Raw genomic sequence first — 16,598 nt, 5'->3', positions numbered from 1 at the left:
CGGGCCCCTGACCCTGCTACAGTCATCTCTGCATCAGATAACTCTGTGTGGTGAGATGGCTTGTGAAAAAAAAAGTATGAATAATTAGGTATTGTATTTTTTTAAACACAACCTTGCTGGGGTCGTTTGACCCCAGTACTCTTTCTTGCCATGGCAGGGGTCGGACTTGATGATCTGCTCAGATCCCTTCCAACCCTACTAACTATGAAACTATGAAACCATTTACGACTTTGTTTTTCTTTCCTTTCCTGTATTTGGAATTTATTATTCTGAGGACCTTAAGAGAGAAGAGGGGTTTAGATTTCTCAAAACCTTCAGTTTGAGATATTTTGTAAAGTACCTAGGAATAATTATATCCTTTCTAAATATTTATTTTCCATGGAAAACGTCTTATGCTTTTGTTCTTTCACAAAAAAGAAATTAAATTACATTGAGAAATCCTGACTATGGTTTTTGTTGTGAGCCAGGGAGGACAAATAATTAGCTGTAAAATTTAAGATTACTTCATTGTATGATCCATTTCTCCTACATGTGGTATCCATAGGTTTCTAAAATACAAAAGTAAGTCATGTTCTAAATGTAAGGTAAGGCAAAGCACTTGACTATGAAGTCAGTGGTGAGTCCCAAAGAGGGAAAGGAAGTTGCTTTGTGAGTAGGCTTATACATTAAATTGTGCAAATGTTGGCTGTCTGTTGCAAATGAAAATCCAAACTGAAGTAGCAAAAGGAAAAATGAGGTGACGGGTTTGATCAGGAAAATGTGCCAAGACACTAGTCTTATAGCCATGTTTCTTCCACCTAGGTATTTTATTACTGTTGCATATGTTTTCTGGCAAGCATTTGCAATAAAACTACTCTTTGTTCTGCAGAATATTCTGTTCCATTGGCCATCAACTTCAATAGATACAGACTCGGGCGTTTGAGGTGCATCTACAAATCACCCTGCATTGCCGTAGCAATGTGCTACATTGCTGTATGGTGCGCCATGGCGACATAGCAATCACACGAGTTTACACACGGTTGGCAGCTACTTCACCATAGCGGCGTGCTCCCCCATTTTAGCGCACCGCTATAGTGAAGTAGTGGCAAAATTTAACCATGCACTTACTGTGCACATGTCGCAGTACAGATAGTTACTGTGCTGTGCTTTAGTACTTCCAAAAGGAAATACTAAAGCACAGCGATGTGTAGACACGTCCTTACAGTGCTAGATTAAATGTGTATGTGTAGTGTATGTGAAAAGCAAATTTATCTCAATTAGCTTTAGCCAATAGAGGCATTTGAAGCAACTATATTATAAGTAAAGCTGTGTTTTAAAAACAACAACCTGAAGTGAATGTAAGACCAATACAGTCTTCAAACTACTAAGGTAACTCTTTTCTGTTTAAGGATCAGCAGGTTATCCCACTGTAAAAACAGTTGTGACTTTAAAGAGGTCTCTAAGGATAGTTTCACATGCCGTATTTTGCAATATTCTAGTATTCAAGTAAAAAAGGCATGAATAATTGCTGTAAAGCCCACAACCAAGATAAATGCTGTATGTGAGATGACAGAGGCATTCAAACAACTGAAGTTCCTTGGCACTCCAGGGTAAGAGAAGATGCAGAGGTGTACCCCTAAATTGCATACTGCTTTGTTTGGTAGGGAGGCATATACATTAAATAAATAAATAAATATTTTCACGAAAGCCTGGGTAAATCCTGCTCAGGCAAAGAGGCAATCACCATGGCTACCATACCCAATAGGTGACTTCTCCTAATCTGCCAGTACCATTTCCATTCTGTTTAGACTGAGTTTGGGCCAGTGTGTTTTCATTTACAGATTCACAGAAGTTGAGGGGTGGAAGGGACCTCATGAGATCATCGGGTCCAGCCCCCCTGCTTTGGGCAGGAAAGACTGCTGGGGTCAAATAACCCTAGAAAGATGTATGTCCAGTCTCCTTTTGAAGATCTCCAGGGTAGTTGCCTGCACCACCCCCACTGGGAGTCTATTCCAGAGTCTGGTCACACGAACTGTGAAGAATTTTTTTCCTTATATCTAGTTTGAAACCTTCTTCTAGGAGTTTATGACTGTTGCTCCTGGTTTTCCCCTGGGGCATTTGGGTGAATAGTTGTTTGCCTAGCCCATGATGCTCACCCTTGATATATTTGTAAGCTGCCACCAAATTCCCCCAAAGTCCTATCTTTTCTAGGCTGAACAGTCCTATATCTGTTAGCCTTTCCTCGTATGGCTTGCTCTTCAGTCCTATTTGAGTCCCTTTATGGGCCAGCCACTGGAAAAATGAATGTATTATGTCATTTGGGTTCCAAAAGGAAGAAAATTGTGTCATTTGCTTGCTGATGTCTGTCTGCATATCACAAACTCTCCCCTTCCTTTAATGGATCATATACCTTATAGGTGAAGTGAGATGGAACAGGATCTTGAAAAGCCTTTAGCATGGCTGAGTAGTTACCCTACACCAACTATGGAGGTCTTTCTGAAAGAGAGATATAAAATCATAGGACCAAGCCTGTTTACCACAGCCAGGGTTTGCAACTGAATCGACTTTTTTATGTCTCGTGCATGTCCGATTGTGTTGTAGCTCTAAATTTGCCTTGTGATAAAATACTTGCCTATAGAAGCAAGGAACAATAGAGTTGTATTTTAGAAGCTTAATTGTCCTCTCCAATAATATCAATATTTGAGTAAATGTTGTAATGTTATAAGCAAAATGTTTACACTGATTTAGCTATATTATTATGTACTTTTGTCTGACAAGCTAAAAACCATCTACTTGGTTAATATGGAATAGTCTAAAATGAATAACTGTATTATATAATGCTAACAGAATGATTTTATAAGAAGTGGACAATTGTCTTTGAACAATAATTCTCTGTAAAAGTGACTCAGAAAGGGCTTTTAGGAAGTTTACTGTTGAGTTGAGCATTGTGTAATTTTAATCACTATGAATTGCAAGTCTGTATCATCTGTGTTTGGGTAATTTGTTTCTGAACAACATTAAAATATCCTCTGTGATAAATTATTTTTAGTTGCTGCTTTCCAGCTTTTTAAATATATTTTGAGCAGTAAAGAAATCGAGGACAAATTTCATGGAACCATCTAGAGGTGCACCGATATATCAGTTGCATTTGGGATTGGCACCAATAAAAGGGAAAATGACATTATTGGCTATTGGCTTTTTGGGTATTGTAGCTTATAACGCTTATTGATAATTATGCCTTCTGGCCAGGGCCCTGGACACCTGGGTTCCCTCTCTCCTGCAAGGCTGGGGCCCCTGCATGCCTGGGTTCCCTCAGGAAATGGCAGATTTCCCCTTGCAGGCGGATGGCATTCTAGCCTGCAAGGGACCCTGCTTGAGTCTGCTGGGAGTGAGACTCAGGGGGCACCGCATGCGTGTGGCTGCATGTACGCATATGGCCAGGAATGCTGCCGGGCAGCATGGAGAGCAGCTCCCTGTAGGTAGGCCTATGGAGGGGTAGGAATGTAGGGAGGGGGCAGATAGAGGCCCCCATGGTGTTGGAGGGAGTGGGGTAGGGGCTGGGGTTGCTACCCAGCCAGGGCAGTGCATGGGACCCGGGGGAGAGGGATGGAGCCACAGGTGGCTCATCCAGGCGGTGGGGGGGTGACTCCCTGCCACTATGGGCACCCCCGGGGGAGGCATGGGGGGCATGTGTCCCCCTCCCCCCCAGTTTGTGTGTGGGACAGATGTAGGCTGCTCATTGCAGGCTTTGGGTTCTCTGCTCTGCTGCCTTTTCCTTGGAAGCCCTGCACTGGCCACGGGCTCCCTTCTTGCCTGGCACCAGTAGGAGCAGTGAGTTGTGCCCCCTACTGCCAGGTGGGCAGGGGATGTGCAGCCAGCGCAGGGCTCCTGGGACAAAGGCAGCGGAGTGGAGAGTCCTGAGCCTCTGCAAGTAGCCTGCATCTCCCCTCAAGCTGTTCAGCTCTGCTCCACTTAAAAGCATCTCTACTCTTAAAAATGGTATTTGCCCTAATATTTGCCCTTTTCCAGTTATCTGGGGCCTCCCCTGATCGCCATGAGTTTACAAAGGTAATGGCCAGCAACTTGTACATGTCCAGCTTTTCTAAATAGTCTCCAGTCTGTTTTTTCAGCACTGTTGGCTGCTCACCTTCTCCCCAAACTGTGCTGCCTGGTGCAGCGGTCTGGGAGCCTTGCCTGTGAAGAAGGCATTGAGTATTTCAGCCTTTTCCTCATCACCTGTCACTAGGTTGCCTCCCCCATTCAGTAAGGGACCCACACTTTCCCTGACTTTCCTCTTGTTGCTGACATACTTGTAGAAACCCTTCTTACTACCCTTCATGTTCCTTGCTAGCTGCAACTAGCAAGCCTTCCTGACTTCACCCTTCTATGCTCAAGCAATATTTCTTATACTCCTCCCAAATTGTTTGTCCAAGCTTCCACTTCTTGTAAGCTTCCTTTTTGTGGTTAAGCTCACTGAAGAGTTCACTCCTAAGCGAAGCTCGTGCTTGCCACACTTGCTATTCTTCCTGCACATCAGGATGCTTTGTTCCTGCACCCTCAGTAAGGCTTCTTTCAAATACAGCCAGCTCTCTTGGACACCTCTTCCCCTCAGACTGGCCTCTCAGGGGATCCTGCCCATTTTCCTGAGGGAGTTGAAGTCTGCTTCTCTGAAGTCCAGAGTCCTTGCTCTGCTGCTCTCTTTCCTTCCTTTCCTCAGGATCTTGAACTCAGTCATCTTGTGGTCACTACTGCCCAAGGTGCCATCCACTGCCACATCCCCCAACAATTCTTCCCATTTGTGAGCAGCAGGTCAAAAAAGCATGGCCCCTAGTTGGTCTCTCCAACACTTGTACTAAGAAGTTGTCTCCAATGCTCTCCAAAAGCTTCCTAGATTGCCTGTGCACTGCTGTATTGAAGTCCCCCATGAGAACCATGGCCTGTATTCTGGAAACTTCTTCCACTTGTCTGAAGGAAGCCTTATCTACCTCATCATCCTGATCTGGTGGTCTATATCAGACACTCACCACAACATTACCCTTGTTACTCTCCTCTCTAACCTTAACACAGAGACTTTCAACAGGTCCATCTCCGGTTTCATACTGGAGTTCTCAACCATCATACAGCTCTTTTACATAAAGTGCAACTCCTCTTCCTCCTGTCCCCTCCCTACCTGTCCTTCCTGAACAGTTTGTACCCATCCATGACAGTGTTCCAGTCATGCAAGCTATTCCACAAAGTCTCTGTTATTTCAATCACATCACAGTTCCTTGACCTTGCAGGGCTTTCCAATTCTTCCTGCAGGCTCCTCACACTGTCTCTGCATCCTGTTTTAGACCCTGGGGGAAGGTGTGCATTGCAGTGAACACAAATATACAAAGTGAACAAGTTGGAAGGAAAAATAAAGAGTCCTTTAAATCTTTATCTACACAGATCTGGAGGACTTCAGGGGATGTCTGTATCATAGAAGGAAGTGCTATGCAGAGACAGTCAACCTAGTGGTGCTTGTGTTAGCTCTGGAACCAAAAGCCACCATAGCAGAGTGCAGCATCCAAGCTAATTTGTTCTGCATCTTTTAATTAATGAGTCTGAGGGAAGAAGAGGCACAAAAGTGGATAGAGTGCCCTAAGAGTTTTACTGGAGGCACTGTAAGGGAAGAAACACAGGACAAAGAAAAATAAAATGAGCCACCACCATGAACAAATAATGGTTACCCCCATGTATATGTCCACATTTATCCACCCATCTCTAGTGGCAATATTAGCGGGGAAGCCCTAAAACCTGGAGAATAAAATCAGCTCTGTCTCATTCATCAAAGTCATCATATAAGACTATGAATTGTGGCATGTTGGGTTTTTTAAATATGATTTCTGCCTTATTTATTTGCAGCATGGGTTGACAGCAATTCATCTTGCAGCTTGGTCTGGAAACATAGACATAATGAAAATGTTGGTTAAAGCTGGTGCTGATCAAACGGCTAAGAATCAGGTTTGTCAGTGTCATATTTTAACTAACATTAAACATGTTTTTATGTTGAAAGGAAGTCTAATCAAACCTTAAAGAGCTTATTTTTATTTTCCTTAGGATGGGATGAACGTCCTGCACTTTGCAGCTCAGAACAATAATGTTAAAACAGTGGATTACTTTATCCAGGATCTTCGCCTGAATGAATTAAACAAGCCTGATAAGGTACAGCATATGCTCAGTTACTTATAGGATTTATGGGTTTGTTACCTTGAGATTGTGAGGTCTGTTTCAGTGATGAAGGGTATTAGCTTATAGTCAGCTATTATATATGAACTTCAGATTTTTATCAGTGTGAAGGGACCTACATTTTGCTCAAATATCTCCTCTTGCCCTGCTGCATTACGATCTCACTTTAGAAGTTTGCCTTGTGAAGTGGCAGTTTCATATCCCCAATAATAAATATGCTATGCTCCTGTAAGAGGCAAAACACCTTTGAACCCCAGTGGCTGTATTTATCTGACTATGCAAGTTCTCAGCCCCATAGCTTGCATTAGAGTCAGCAAAAGGAACATAGAAGTTTAATCAGGGAAGCAAATCTAATGCTTCAGGCCATAAGCTAACTGACCTGATTAGACAGAAAATTTATCTCCAGGGGCAGGTTGTTCCATAGTTGTCCATTATGGAGCATCTTGCATCTTCTGAAGTGTCTAGTACTGGCCATTGCATTCAGCCTCTATGACTGCCACAGATATCTGTAGCTGACGGTATTTTCAGAATTCTGGTCACATGCAATATATAATATAGATGTCTTTGGACATCTATAATGTCCTTTATAGAGAACCTCATGCTTTAATGAAATTATCCTTCCTCTGAATATGTTAGTCTCCAAAAGAAGTAACAGTTTGGAGCAATTTCTGTTTCCGTTATTATTGTTTTAGACTTTTTGGTCAGGTTATAAATGCTTCTTTGAGGTAATCCAGTTCTCATCCTGAGGAAAATTTCCTTTTCCTTTACAAAGTTAGACTCCAGATCTTTGTATGTTTATGTATATATGCAGCATATGTACATTTTTATCCACAACAATATAGCATATTCTTATTATATATAAGCCATGATACTAGTAGCTGGTGAAAGTTCTGCAATGTTAATGTCTTTCTTCTGATGGCATTGTTCCAGAAAGGTAGAAAACCCTTCCTTCTGGCAGCTGAAAAAGGCCATGTTGACATGATAAACAGTTTGATTTCCCTCAGGCTGTTCACCTCTGAAAAGGATCAGGTAAGCTTTTCTTTTCCATATAACTCAAAATATAATGGTGCCTAAAGTTTATAAGTGAGACCAGTGTAGTTACTTGTGTAACTGAAAGACTTACACCTATGGAGACAATAGTATGATTTGTAAGGATAGCCCAAGAGATTAGGTTAGTGATACTGGGTGGCCCTTGAAGAACCCTGGAACTCTCAGTGCTTATTATCTAGAAGCTTTTTGATGTCTATTAATAATATAGATGATGTAATCCAAAGCTAATACTAGAAGAGGAAAGGTGGTTGAATAGTTAAGCTGCTGACCTAGGAATTGGGAGTCTTGGTTTCATTGCTCTGCTGTCAACTTCCTGTGTGACTTTGGGCATGCTGCTTCAGGCCTGGTTTTCAAAGCTATTGTGGCACATAAAGATGCAGACAGACACTTAGCAGTGTTCCTGAACTGCCCGAGCCCTGAGGAAAGTAGGAGACCTGGAGGAAGAGCAAGCAGGAGTGGGCAACAGGAGAGGTGTTTTCATACTTGAGAAATCAGGGCAATCAGCAACTTACCTCAGGTGCCTATACACAAATGCATGGAGCCTGGGAAACAAGTAGGAAGAATTGGAAGTCCTTGTACAATCATGGAGCTATGATGTGATCAGAATAACAGACTTGGTGGGATAGCTTGCATGACTGGAGCACTGTCATAGATGGGTATAAACTGTTCAAGAATGACAGACAGGGAAGAAGAGTAGGAGTTGCACTTTATGTAAAAGAGCTGTATGATGGTTGAGAACTCCAGTATGAAACTGGAGATAGGCCTGTTGAAAGTCTCTGGGTCATGAACGACTTGTGCCTCCTGAGGCTGGGGTGGCATGATGACTGCCCACAGGCAGTGGCAGTAGTGGCGGGGGCGTGGTGGCAGTGAGCAGGAACCCACACACAGGCAGCCATGGTGACATCGGCAGCAAGGAAAGGAAGGATGGAGAGCAGCAGAGTAAGGACTTTGGACTTCAGAAAAGAAGACTTTGACTTGCTCAGGGAACTGATGGGCAGGATCCCCTGGGAGGCCAGCCTGAGGAGAAAAAGCGTCCAGGGGAGGTGACTGTATTTGAAAGAAGCCTTACTGAGGGTGCAGGAACAAACCATCCCAATGTGTAGGAAGACTAGTAAGTATGGCAGAAACCCAGTTTGACTTATCAGGGAACTCTTCAGTAAACTAAGTCACAAAAAGGAAGTTTATAAGAAGTGGAAACTCGGACAAATAGAGACAAGTATAAGAGCATTGCTTGGGCATGCAGAGGTGAAGTCAGGAAGGCCAAATCACAATTGGAATTGCAGCTAGCAAGAGACTTGAAGGATCTCTACAAGTATGTCAGTAGCAAGAGGAGGATCAGGGAAAGTGTGGGTCCCTTACTGAACGGGGGAGACAACCTTATGACAGAGGATGCAGAAAAGGCTGAAGTGCTCAATGCCTTCTTCACCTCAGTCTTCACAGGTAAGGTTAGTTCCCAGACTGTTGCAACTGGCAGCACAGTTTGGGGAGGAGGTGAGCAGGCAACAGTAACGAAAGAACAGGTTACGAACTCTTTAGAAAAGCTGAACATATACGATTCCATGGGGCCAGATGGGATGCACCCATGGGTGCTGGGAGAGTTGGCTGATGAGGTTGCAGAGCCACTGGCCATCGTCTTTGAAAACTTAGGATGATCAGGAGAGGTCTCGGATGATTGGAAAAGGGTAAACATAGTGCCCATATTTAAGAAAAGGAGGATCCAGGGAACTACAGACCAGTCACCTACACTTCAGCCCCTGGAAAAATCATGGAGCAGATCCTCGAGGAATCTATTTCTAAGCACTTGGAGGAGGAGAAGATGGAGGAGAAGAAGGTGATTAGCAACAGTCAGCATGGATTCACCAAGGGCAAGTCATTCCTGACCAACCCGATTGCCTGCTATGATGAGATGACTGGCTCTGTGGATGCAGGGAGACTAGTGAATGTGGTATACCTTGATTTTAGCAAGGCTTTTGATATGGTCTCCCACAACATTCTAGCAGGCAAGCTAAGGAAGTGTGGGCTTATGGACTGTAAGATGGATAGAAAACTAGCTGGAGCATCAGGCTTGGAAGGTAGTAATAAATGTCTTGATGTCTAGTTGGCAGCTGGTATCAAGTGGAGTGCCCCAGGGTTTGGTCCCAGGCCTGGTTTTGTTCAGTGTCTTCATAAGCAGACTGGAAGATGGCATAGAGTACATCATCAGCAAGTTTGCAGTTGACACCAAGCTGGGGGGAATAGTAGTAGATACGCTAATGTGGCCCAGCCCTGCCCCTGGGGCTGTCAGCAGGAAGGGATGGAAGAGGGGGAGCAAGCTGCCAGCTGGGGTTTGCCCAGCCTGAGCTGCAGGACCTCTCTGCCTTGTGACCCCCCTGAGCTCAGGCATCAAGGTATCAAACCACAGCCAGCAGCTCGCTTCCCCCCTCTCCCTTCCTCCTGACAGCCCCAGAACTGGGAGTCGGGGTGGAGGGGTGGGGGAGTGTGCACATCTGTTGGTGCCCATAGTTCTTCTCACACTGCTGTTTACCATAGGTGTGTGTGCTTGTTTTATTTTTGTTGTTTTCTTTTTGTAAATATCTGAGCATGGTGTAAGGCAGGGGGAAAACAGTGAAGATAACTTCATTTATTTTAGTGGTACTACACCATTTTACACCAACTGAGGTTTTGGCCCTCAAGCTTTGTAAGTTGTTGCTTTTTAAGATGCTTTTAGCCAGACCTAGATTCCTTTCATGGAGACATCTGTAAAATGAAACAAAATTCCATTGGAAACACTTTACAATTTTCCCTCTGCCTTACCCTCTTGAGGGCTGGGTTTTCTTTACTTGGTTGCAGGGTAGGCAGAGATTTCAGGCCATTCCATAGGTGGATACTTTGAAAACTTCAGGGAAGTTGCAGAGAGACTGATACAGCCACTACATCCTTATATCTTCCTTTCCCTGTGCTAATTCAGACTTCCTCAGTATTGGGAAAATATCTGAATCTCCCATAGAGCTGCTTCTTCCCTTTTTGAGGTGCAGGCCTATGATCTGATATTGTCTATGTTCAGTAGATGAAGATACCACAGTGCCTTGTATTTAAATATCTCCCTAAAGTCCAGAAGCTATTGTTTTCTTGTAATTGCAACACCCTGTACTTAATTTGGGGCTTACATTATGTTTCTGGATGTTTACGTTTAAAGGAAGGAAACACTGCACTGCATTTAGCTGCTAAAAATGGTCACAGCGAGGTGGTGGAAATTCTGCTGAATCAATGGGAAGAAATAAATGAACTCAATGAGGTGAGAATACACAGAAGATGCTGAGGGAAATAAAGGTAAAAGGTATGCAAGGCAAACATAAAAGCCAAGATTTAAAAATAAAACCAAAATAGCTGTAAAGTAAATAGAGTTTCTATAAACTAGTCAGCACAGAGCATGCATGCATCAAAGTTCCTTTAAGCCTTTATGCTAAGTCAACAAAGGAGAATGAAGAGATGCTATAGATTTTTACCTCAGTGTTTCTGCTTTCATCTAGCTTGGGTCAGTAGGGTATGGAAGATGCTGTCATCTGTTGCCCACTCTGTAATGAAGTGCCTTATACATAATGAGCAGATGGGCACATCACAGAAATCTCCCCTCTGGCTGGCACTCTATTCTGCTGTCTCAGCAGAGAGGTCATGGATTAACGGGACACAAACTGCACCTCAGTGTGGTCCTTCCTGAATGACCTTGTCCATTGGCAGAGTGACATGATAAAACTGTTGCTGCTACTGCAGGTGTTGCACATACTCAGTCTGTTCTGTGGTTAAACAGAGGTCTTTCAACTCCATGATTGTCAGGCTCGTTCCTTTCATTAGCATCCAATTTACTAAAATACCAACCAAAATATCCCCATGTTGGTAAGTGAGAGAAAGTTAGAAAAGACTAATGCTACAGTAAACATTGAAATGGTGGGGTAACTTTAAATATGCACAAGTATTAAGTAAAAATGAGAAACAAGGATTTTAGGTAACTGTGCTATGTATCTCATTTATTCTGAAGACTCACCAGGGCTATGGATTGATTTTTATTAAATCTAAAAAATAAAAATGTAGGAGATTTACTGCTCTTTTTAGCTGATGCCAAAATCAAGAACATATCAGAAATACGCAAAATTGGGCTGGCAAAAACTAATTTCTGGCACTCAATCCATCCAGTACATATCACACCCATAGCAATATTGTTTTACTGGTGTGTCTGTCATTGCAATCTGTGGTCATAGTTGTGTCTAGTAGTGCGTGGGGATTTTAAACACACAAAAGCAATAAAAATATGAAAATAGAGCTTGTGTATATTTGTACTAGATTAGTATAAGGATATATTTGTTAGAAATTTTTGTTGTAACCATGCACATGTTAATAACAAAGGATTCAGATATTATTACCATCATAACCAAACCTCATTTTCTCCTTATTCTGTATCACTCTGGCTAAGCTTGTATATACCATATGCACCACATAACATGGCAAAGTAGATCTGTTTCACAGTTGCACAGATTGAATGTTAACAGACATTTTTCTTTTTATTATGTTGGGCTAGAATGGAGAAACACCATTTTACTTGGCTGTTGAAGGAGGTCATGAAAACTGTGTTGAGATGTTACTGGAAGCAGGAAGTGACATCAACATTTCTAATAAAGTATGTGTATAGTATTTCTTCGCAGGTATAGTTAATGGGACATCCTAGACTCTGTGAAGGGCCATGTTCTATGCACTAAAGGCAAATATTTTTTGTAAGGACAGGGAAACAATATTTTTAATAGGTCTTTAAGATAGTGGAAAAAATTACACTAGATATTTATGTTGTGTTGAGCCTTTGTTATTTATTTTATATTCAGTAATAAAACATATGGCTTGGAAAAGTAATCACCAGAGGTAATTGAAAAATCTGCATTTTTGGCAGTATATAACAACTGAGCTGATGATAAACATGTTGTCCACATCTGATTCCTGGATTCAGGTTCAATTTTCATTTGTTTAATGGTCTTGGCCTAGCACAGGAATTTGAGGTGAACCTCTTGGTCCCTAAAAAACTGAGAACAGAAGCATGTTCTGATAGCAGAAGGGACAGTGGCTGCTGCATGTAGTAAATATAAGTGGTGAGTGTTTTCTTTATTTCTTTTATTAAACTAACTACACAATTGGGGAAGAAACCCGAGGAAGGGGAGTTTGGGCCCAAAAGCTTATCTATCTTCTCTCCCAGCTATGCAGTTGGTCCAATAAAAGATATCACAAAAAATTCCTCACCTTTATACATTTATTGGACCATCACAGCTATAACACTCTAACTCCATTTAAAATCTAAACATATTTCTGATATGTTTTAGCTTAGAGTCACTGCAGCATTTGATAATTCACCATCCACCAGGGTAACTTTTTACCTACGGTATAATTTTTTCTATGTTTCATTGTCAAAAGCCCATTCTTGCTTCTTTTGGCCAAAGTGTTAACAGGTTTTTTCAGAAGTTTGGGAAGTGTGCAAACCTGAGCATCGTTATTTGTTAAAGGTCACACCAATCTACAGGATTGGGAGATACAGGGAAAGCTTCGTTTTCAGTGGCAAAGGATTAACTGAATAAGTTGGATCTTCTTTTTCCTGAGAATAGATCAGAGGAGAGTTGAATTTTTAGAAACTTATTTTGCCAGCTACCAGTGTCATATTCCAGTAAACATTCATATTGATATGTTGTGTTATTTGATCTCCTACTTCATCATTTTACTATAAGCACTTTTTGACTAATAGCACAATTTTAAACTGAAGCTTCATCTGTATGGGTAGCCATCTTAAAAAAAGAATTTCCCTTAATACTCTGAATTAGTTCCAGTGATTAAAAAGCCCTTTGTTTGTTTCTTTTAGCACAACAATAATGCCTTGCATATTGCAACACAGAATGGACATGAATCCTTAGTCACATTTCTTATTGGTAAAAATATAGATCTCGTCACTAAACCTGAGGTAAGCATATAAAAGTAGTTCTTTCAGCATGACTTCAAGGTTGTCTAGCATGGTTTATCTTTCTTGATTACCTTTTATTAGAATTCTACTGGCTGTAGGGTTACTTATTCTATCATTAATTATTTTAATGTAAATGGCATTGATGATGTTGCTGTATGTGGGAACCAACAATCTTAGAGCCCCTTTATGCTAGGTGTAATTATAACATTGCAGATAGCTCCTGCTTTGCAAAGTTCATTATTTAAATGGGGAAAACACCGTAATGTCCTCATACACTCTGCTTAAAAAGAATCCCATCAGAATCTATGTAAAATCCTACCTTGATTTTGTTTCGTTCTATGACGTTTTATAACATTCAAATTGTGTGCCATCTTAGGCATGGGATTTCTTATTATATTTGAGATTTACCATGATCCTAAAAATTACTTTATTGTACTGAAGCAATGGTACTCAACCTGCAGCCTTCAGGCCAAATCTAGCCCACAGAGCCATTTAGCCCCCCAGGCTTCCCATGTGTTAGGAAATATGGAAGTGGATGAACAGTGGCAGCATTAATTGCCACTCCTAAGCTGCCAAATTTATGGGCCTGTGGGGAGTCCCGCAGACCAGATTACATGGCCCTGTTTGTTATATTGCACCAATGCATGGTTGGACTGGCACATGGGAGTGGTCGCTGGCCGGGTCCAAGCATGGAGGGTTGAATCACCACATGACTGCAACTGGTATATGGCCATATCTAGCATGCAGGTCAAGCCAGCGTGTGGGATCATATTTACAGACCAATACAGTGTGGGATCCAGCCCACAGTCTGACCCCCTGCCACTTATCCAGCCCACAGGGCCAGAAGCCTGGGCACTACTATACTACATTATAATATTAAAATAAAATATCTGGATTTTGTAATATAAATGGCCCAAGCATTTATTTTATATTTTAGCATTGAAGGAACAATTATTTTATTCCCTTACATATCAGGTTTTTATTTTTGCAATATTCACAGTAAAAAGTTGAATGAGAGTTCTATTTTTTTTAAACCCTGAATAAATGGGTATGGTTTATGTTAACACTACCTATATGGTAGTGGTGCTGAATTATTTTTTAAATCTATTTAAGACTCACAGATTCATTCCTAACCAATCTGTTGGGTAAATACCTCATTTTTTTCCACTAAAAATCACTTGCATAGTAAAATTTAATTTCCAGCTGTGTTCCTTTTACACTAATAGTCTACCAAGATAATTTACTAGCAAATATTCTCACCAAAGCAGCATATTTTAAATGATTGTTAGCGAATATTCATAGAAAGTGGATTTTCAACTCTTGGACTTGATCTATCACCCCAGAAACCTGATCTGGAGTTATGCTCATTAAGTCTGGTTTTGAACAATTGCAATTCCAGATCAGGTCTGGAGGGAAAGCAGAAATGCCACCATATGACCTACATGTTCAACTAAAACACAAGCCAGCACATTGTGAATATGAAGTGCTTATAATGAACTGCTTGTAGACAGTCTCCAGACAAAGAATTACTTAGTGTCATTGTGCAGTGAATAATTACAGTTTTCTTTACTTGCTGTTTGTAAGTTGCTCTAGGTAATTAATGAACAAAAAGAGATTAGGGACAAGGCTTTGCAATTGGGTTTCCATGAACAGCCCCCTGCACCTGTGTGCATCTACAGGGGTTAGGACCCCTCATATCAATAACTTACCTGATAAAAAGTATTCACTTAGCTCTAAGCCCAGTGGACAATTCAAATGAAATTGAATGGCTCTTCAATGTCTTTCTTGGGAACAACAAAATAATTTTGTACTGTAATAAAAATGAAGAAGTAGCCCTTCAACACAGCTTTATTTATTTGCAGAAGTGCAAGCAACTTTATTCAGAAAACATTGAAATATATATTTTTATAGCAAGTGATACTTCATATCTGAGGCATCATTCAAGCAGTTCTTTTTACATGGGACCTTTCTCCATTATATCACATTGTGCAAAGCAACTGGCAGTCATGGTAATGGATTTTGACTGAAAGAGCTGTTCACAAATATAGGTTCAGAAACAGGGAATGATGTGACCTTTTCTTTTAGGGCTAAGAGGAGAAGTTTCTTCACAATGAGGAAGCATAATCAGGCAAAATTATTACTGCATTATGCCCTGTTTCAAATCTGAGTGGCAGGGTTTAATGGAACCCTCCTGTATTATTTGAATGCCACTCTTGATGTACATGTCCTAGCCTAATAGTTAGTTCATTTCTCTCTACAGCAGAAAAATTCCCCTCTCCACATAGCTGTCATCAACAATCATCTTTCTGTAGTAAATACTCTCTTGGATGCCAATCATGACATAAACTGTTTGGATCAGGTAAGCAAACTGCGAAGCAAAATTACTTCTGTATGAAAGAAGAGAATGTATTTTTTATACTTTTGATAAATGGCTATTTATTTTAATATCTCTTTTTAAGGTCAGAGTACAAAAAAAAAGGGATGAAGAGGCATTTGTCTCATACTCATTTGCATATGTCTTGTTCAGCCCACTTGCCCTACTGGTACTATCTTAGAGATGGGTAGCAACATAATATTCAGAAAAGATGTAGCTTGTTTCCTACTTGAATAACCTACTTCTGTTTTTAACATATTGCTAAAGTGAATCAAAGTTTTTGAAGTGAATGACACACTCACTTCAGGATGTTGATTTAAGTTGGGAGGCCATTGTTGTCCCTACAAGAAATAATGCCCCATTTAAAACTGATCTTCTGTGGTACATGTCAAATGAGGCACCTTTCAGGGTCCCAGCCTCTTTCAAGCTCCAGTTAATTTTCAGGGTTGAAAAATTGGTGTCATGTATAAAAAATGTGATCAGCACAAGCACTTTCTCTTGCTTAAGTGTGACTCCTGTATGTTCTAATCAAACAGTTCCAGATTCTGGTATTTATTATTCCTGTAAACAAAAGCAGTGAATATTGTCTGAAAACAATTAAGCATTAACAAATTAGGAAGCACCAAACCCATAATTGCTCTGTCTCCTGTGGATCATAGTGTTTTCTGAGGAAGAACTTAGTTTTGTTGGATCTGCTACTTTATCCTTTCTCCGGTACTGTCATGGATTACATAGATTATATTTAATCCTTTATAGGAACCTAGGGCTTGAGAGCGGCATTGTTTTGCATAGTCTGAATCAAAGCAGTTAAATAAAATAAACACTGAATTGAATTAAAGGACAACATACTATGTCTCAAACAATGCCATAGAATAAACAGTTCTGAAAACTCTTCAGGCTCATCTTGGGACTTTAATAGCATATGACCAAATGTACACTTGGAGCTGCTTCAAAAGAAAGGGAGATATTGCTTGAAAATGCTGGAGCCTGTAGTAATAGATGTAAGCTAAATCTCTC

General features: G+C 41.0%; 1 protein-coding gene across 3 annotated transcripts in view; it reads left to right on the top strand.

Annotated features, from left to right (window-relative positions):
- The window catches only part of ANKDD1B (ankyrin repeat and death domain containing 1B), a 47,731-nt gene that overhangs the window by 15,501 nt on the left and 15,632 nt on the right, over window positions 1–16,598 (top strand). For all 3 annotated transcript variants that reach the window (XR_016441193.1, XM_090038075.1, XM_090038074.1), the window contains exons 4-10: window positions 5,866–5,964; window positions 6,061–6,165; window positions 7,120–7,218; window positions 10,415–10,513; window positions 11,792–11,890; window positions 13,109–13,207; window positions 15,468–15,566. Coding sequence is in view for 2 of the 3 variants with exons in the window: in XM_090038075.1 (XP_089894201.1) it covers window positions 5,866–5,964; window positions 6,061–6,165; window positions 7,120–7,218; window positions 10,415–10,513; window positions 11,792–11,890; window positions 13,109–13,207; window positions 15,468–15,566 (699 nt within the window). In the remaining variant the exon portion in view is untranslated. The remainder of the gene's footprint in view (window positions 1–5,865; window positions 5,965–6,060; window positions 6,166–7,119; window positions 7,219–10,414; window positions 10,514–11,791; window positions 11,891–13,108; window positions 13,208–15,467; window positions 15,567–16,598) is intronic.

Source organism: Crocodylus siamensis, chromosome 3 (genome assembly GCF_052110815.1).
Source record: "Crocodylus siamensis isolate JL-2025a chromosome 3, ASM5211081v1, whole genome shotgun sequence".
Classification (NCBI taxonomy): Eukaryota; Metazoa; Chordata; order Crocodylia; family Crocodylidae; genus Crocodylus; species Crocodylus siamensis.
Note: the sequence above shows the minus strand (reverse complement) of the source record. Positions and strands in the feature narration are given on the sequence as shown.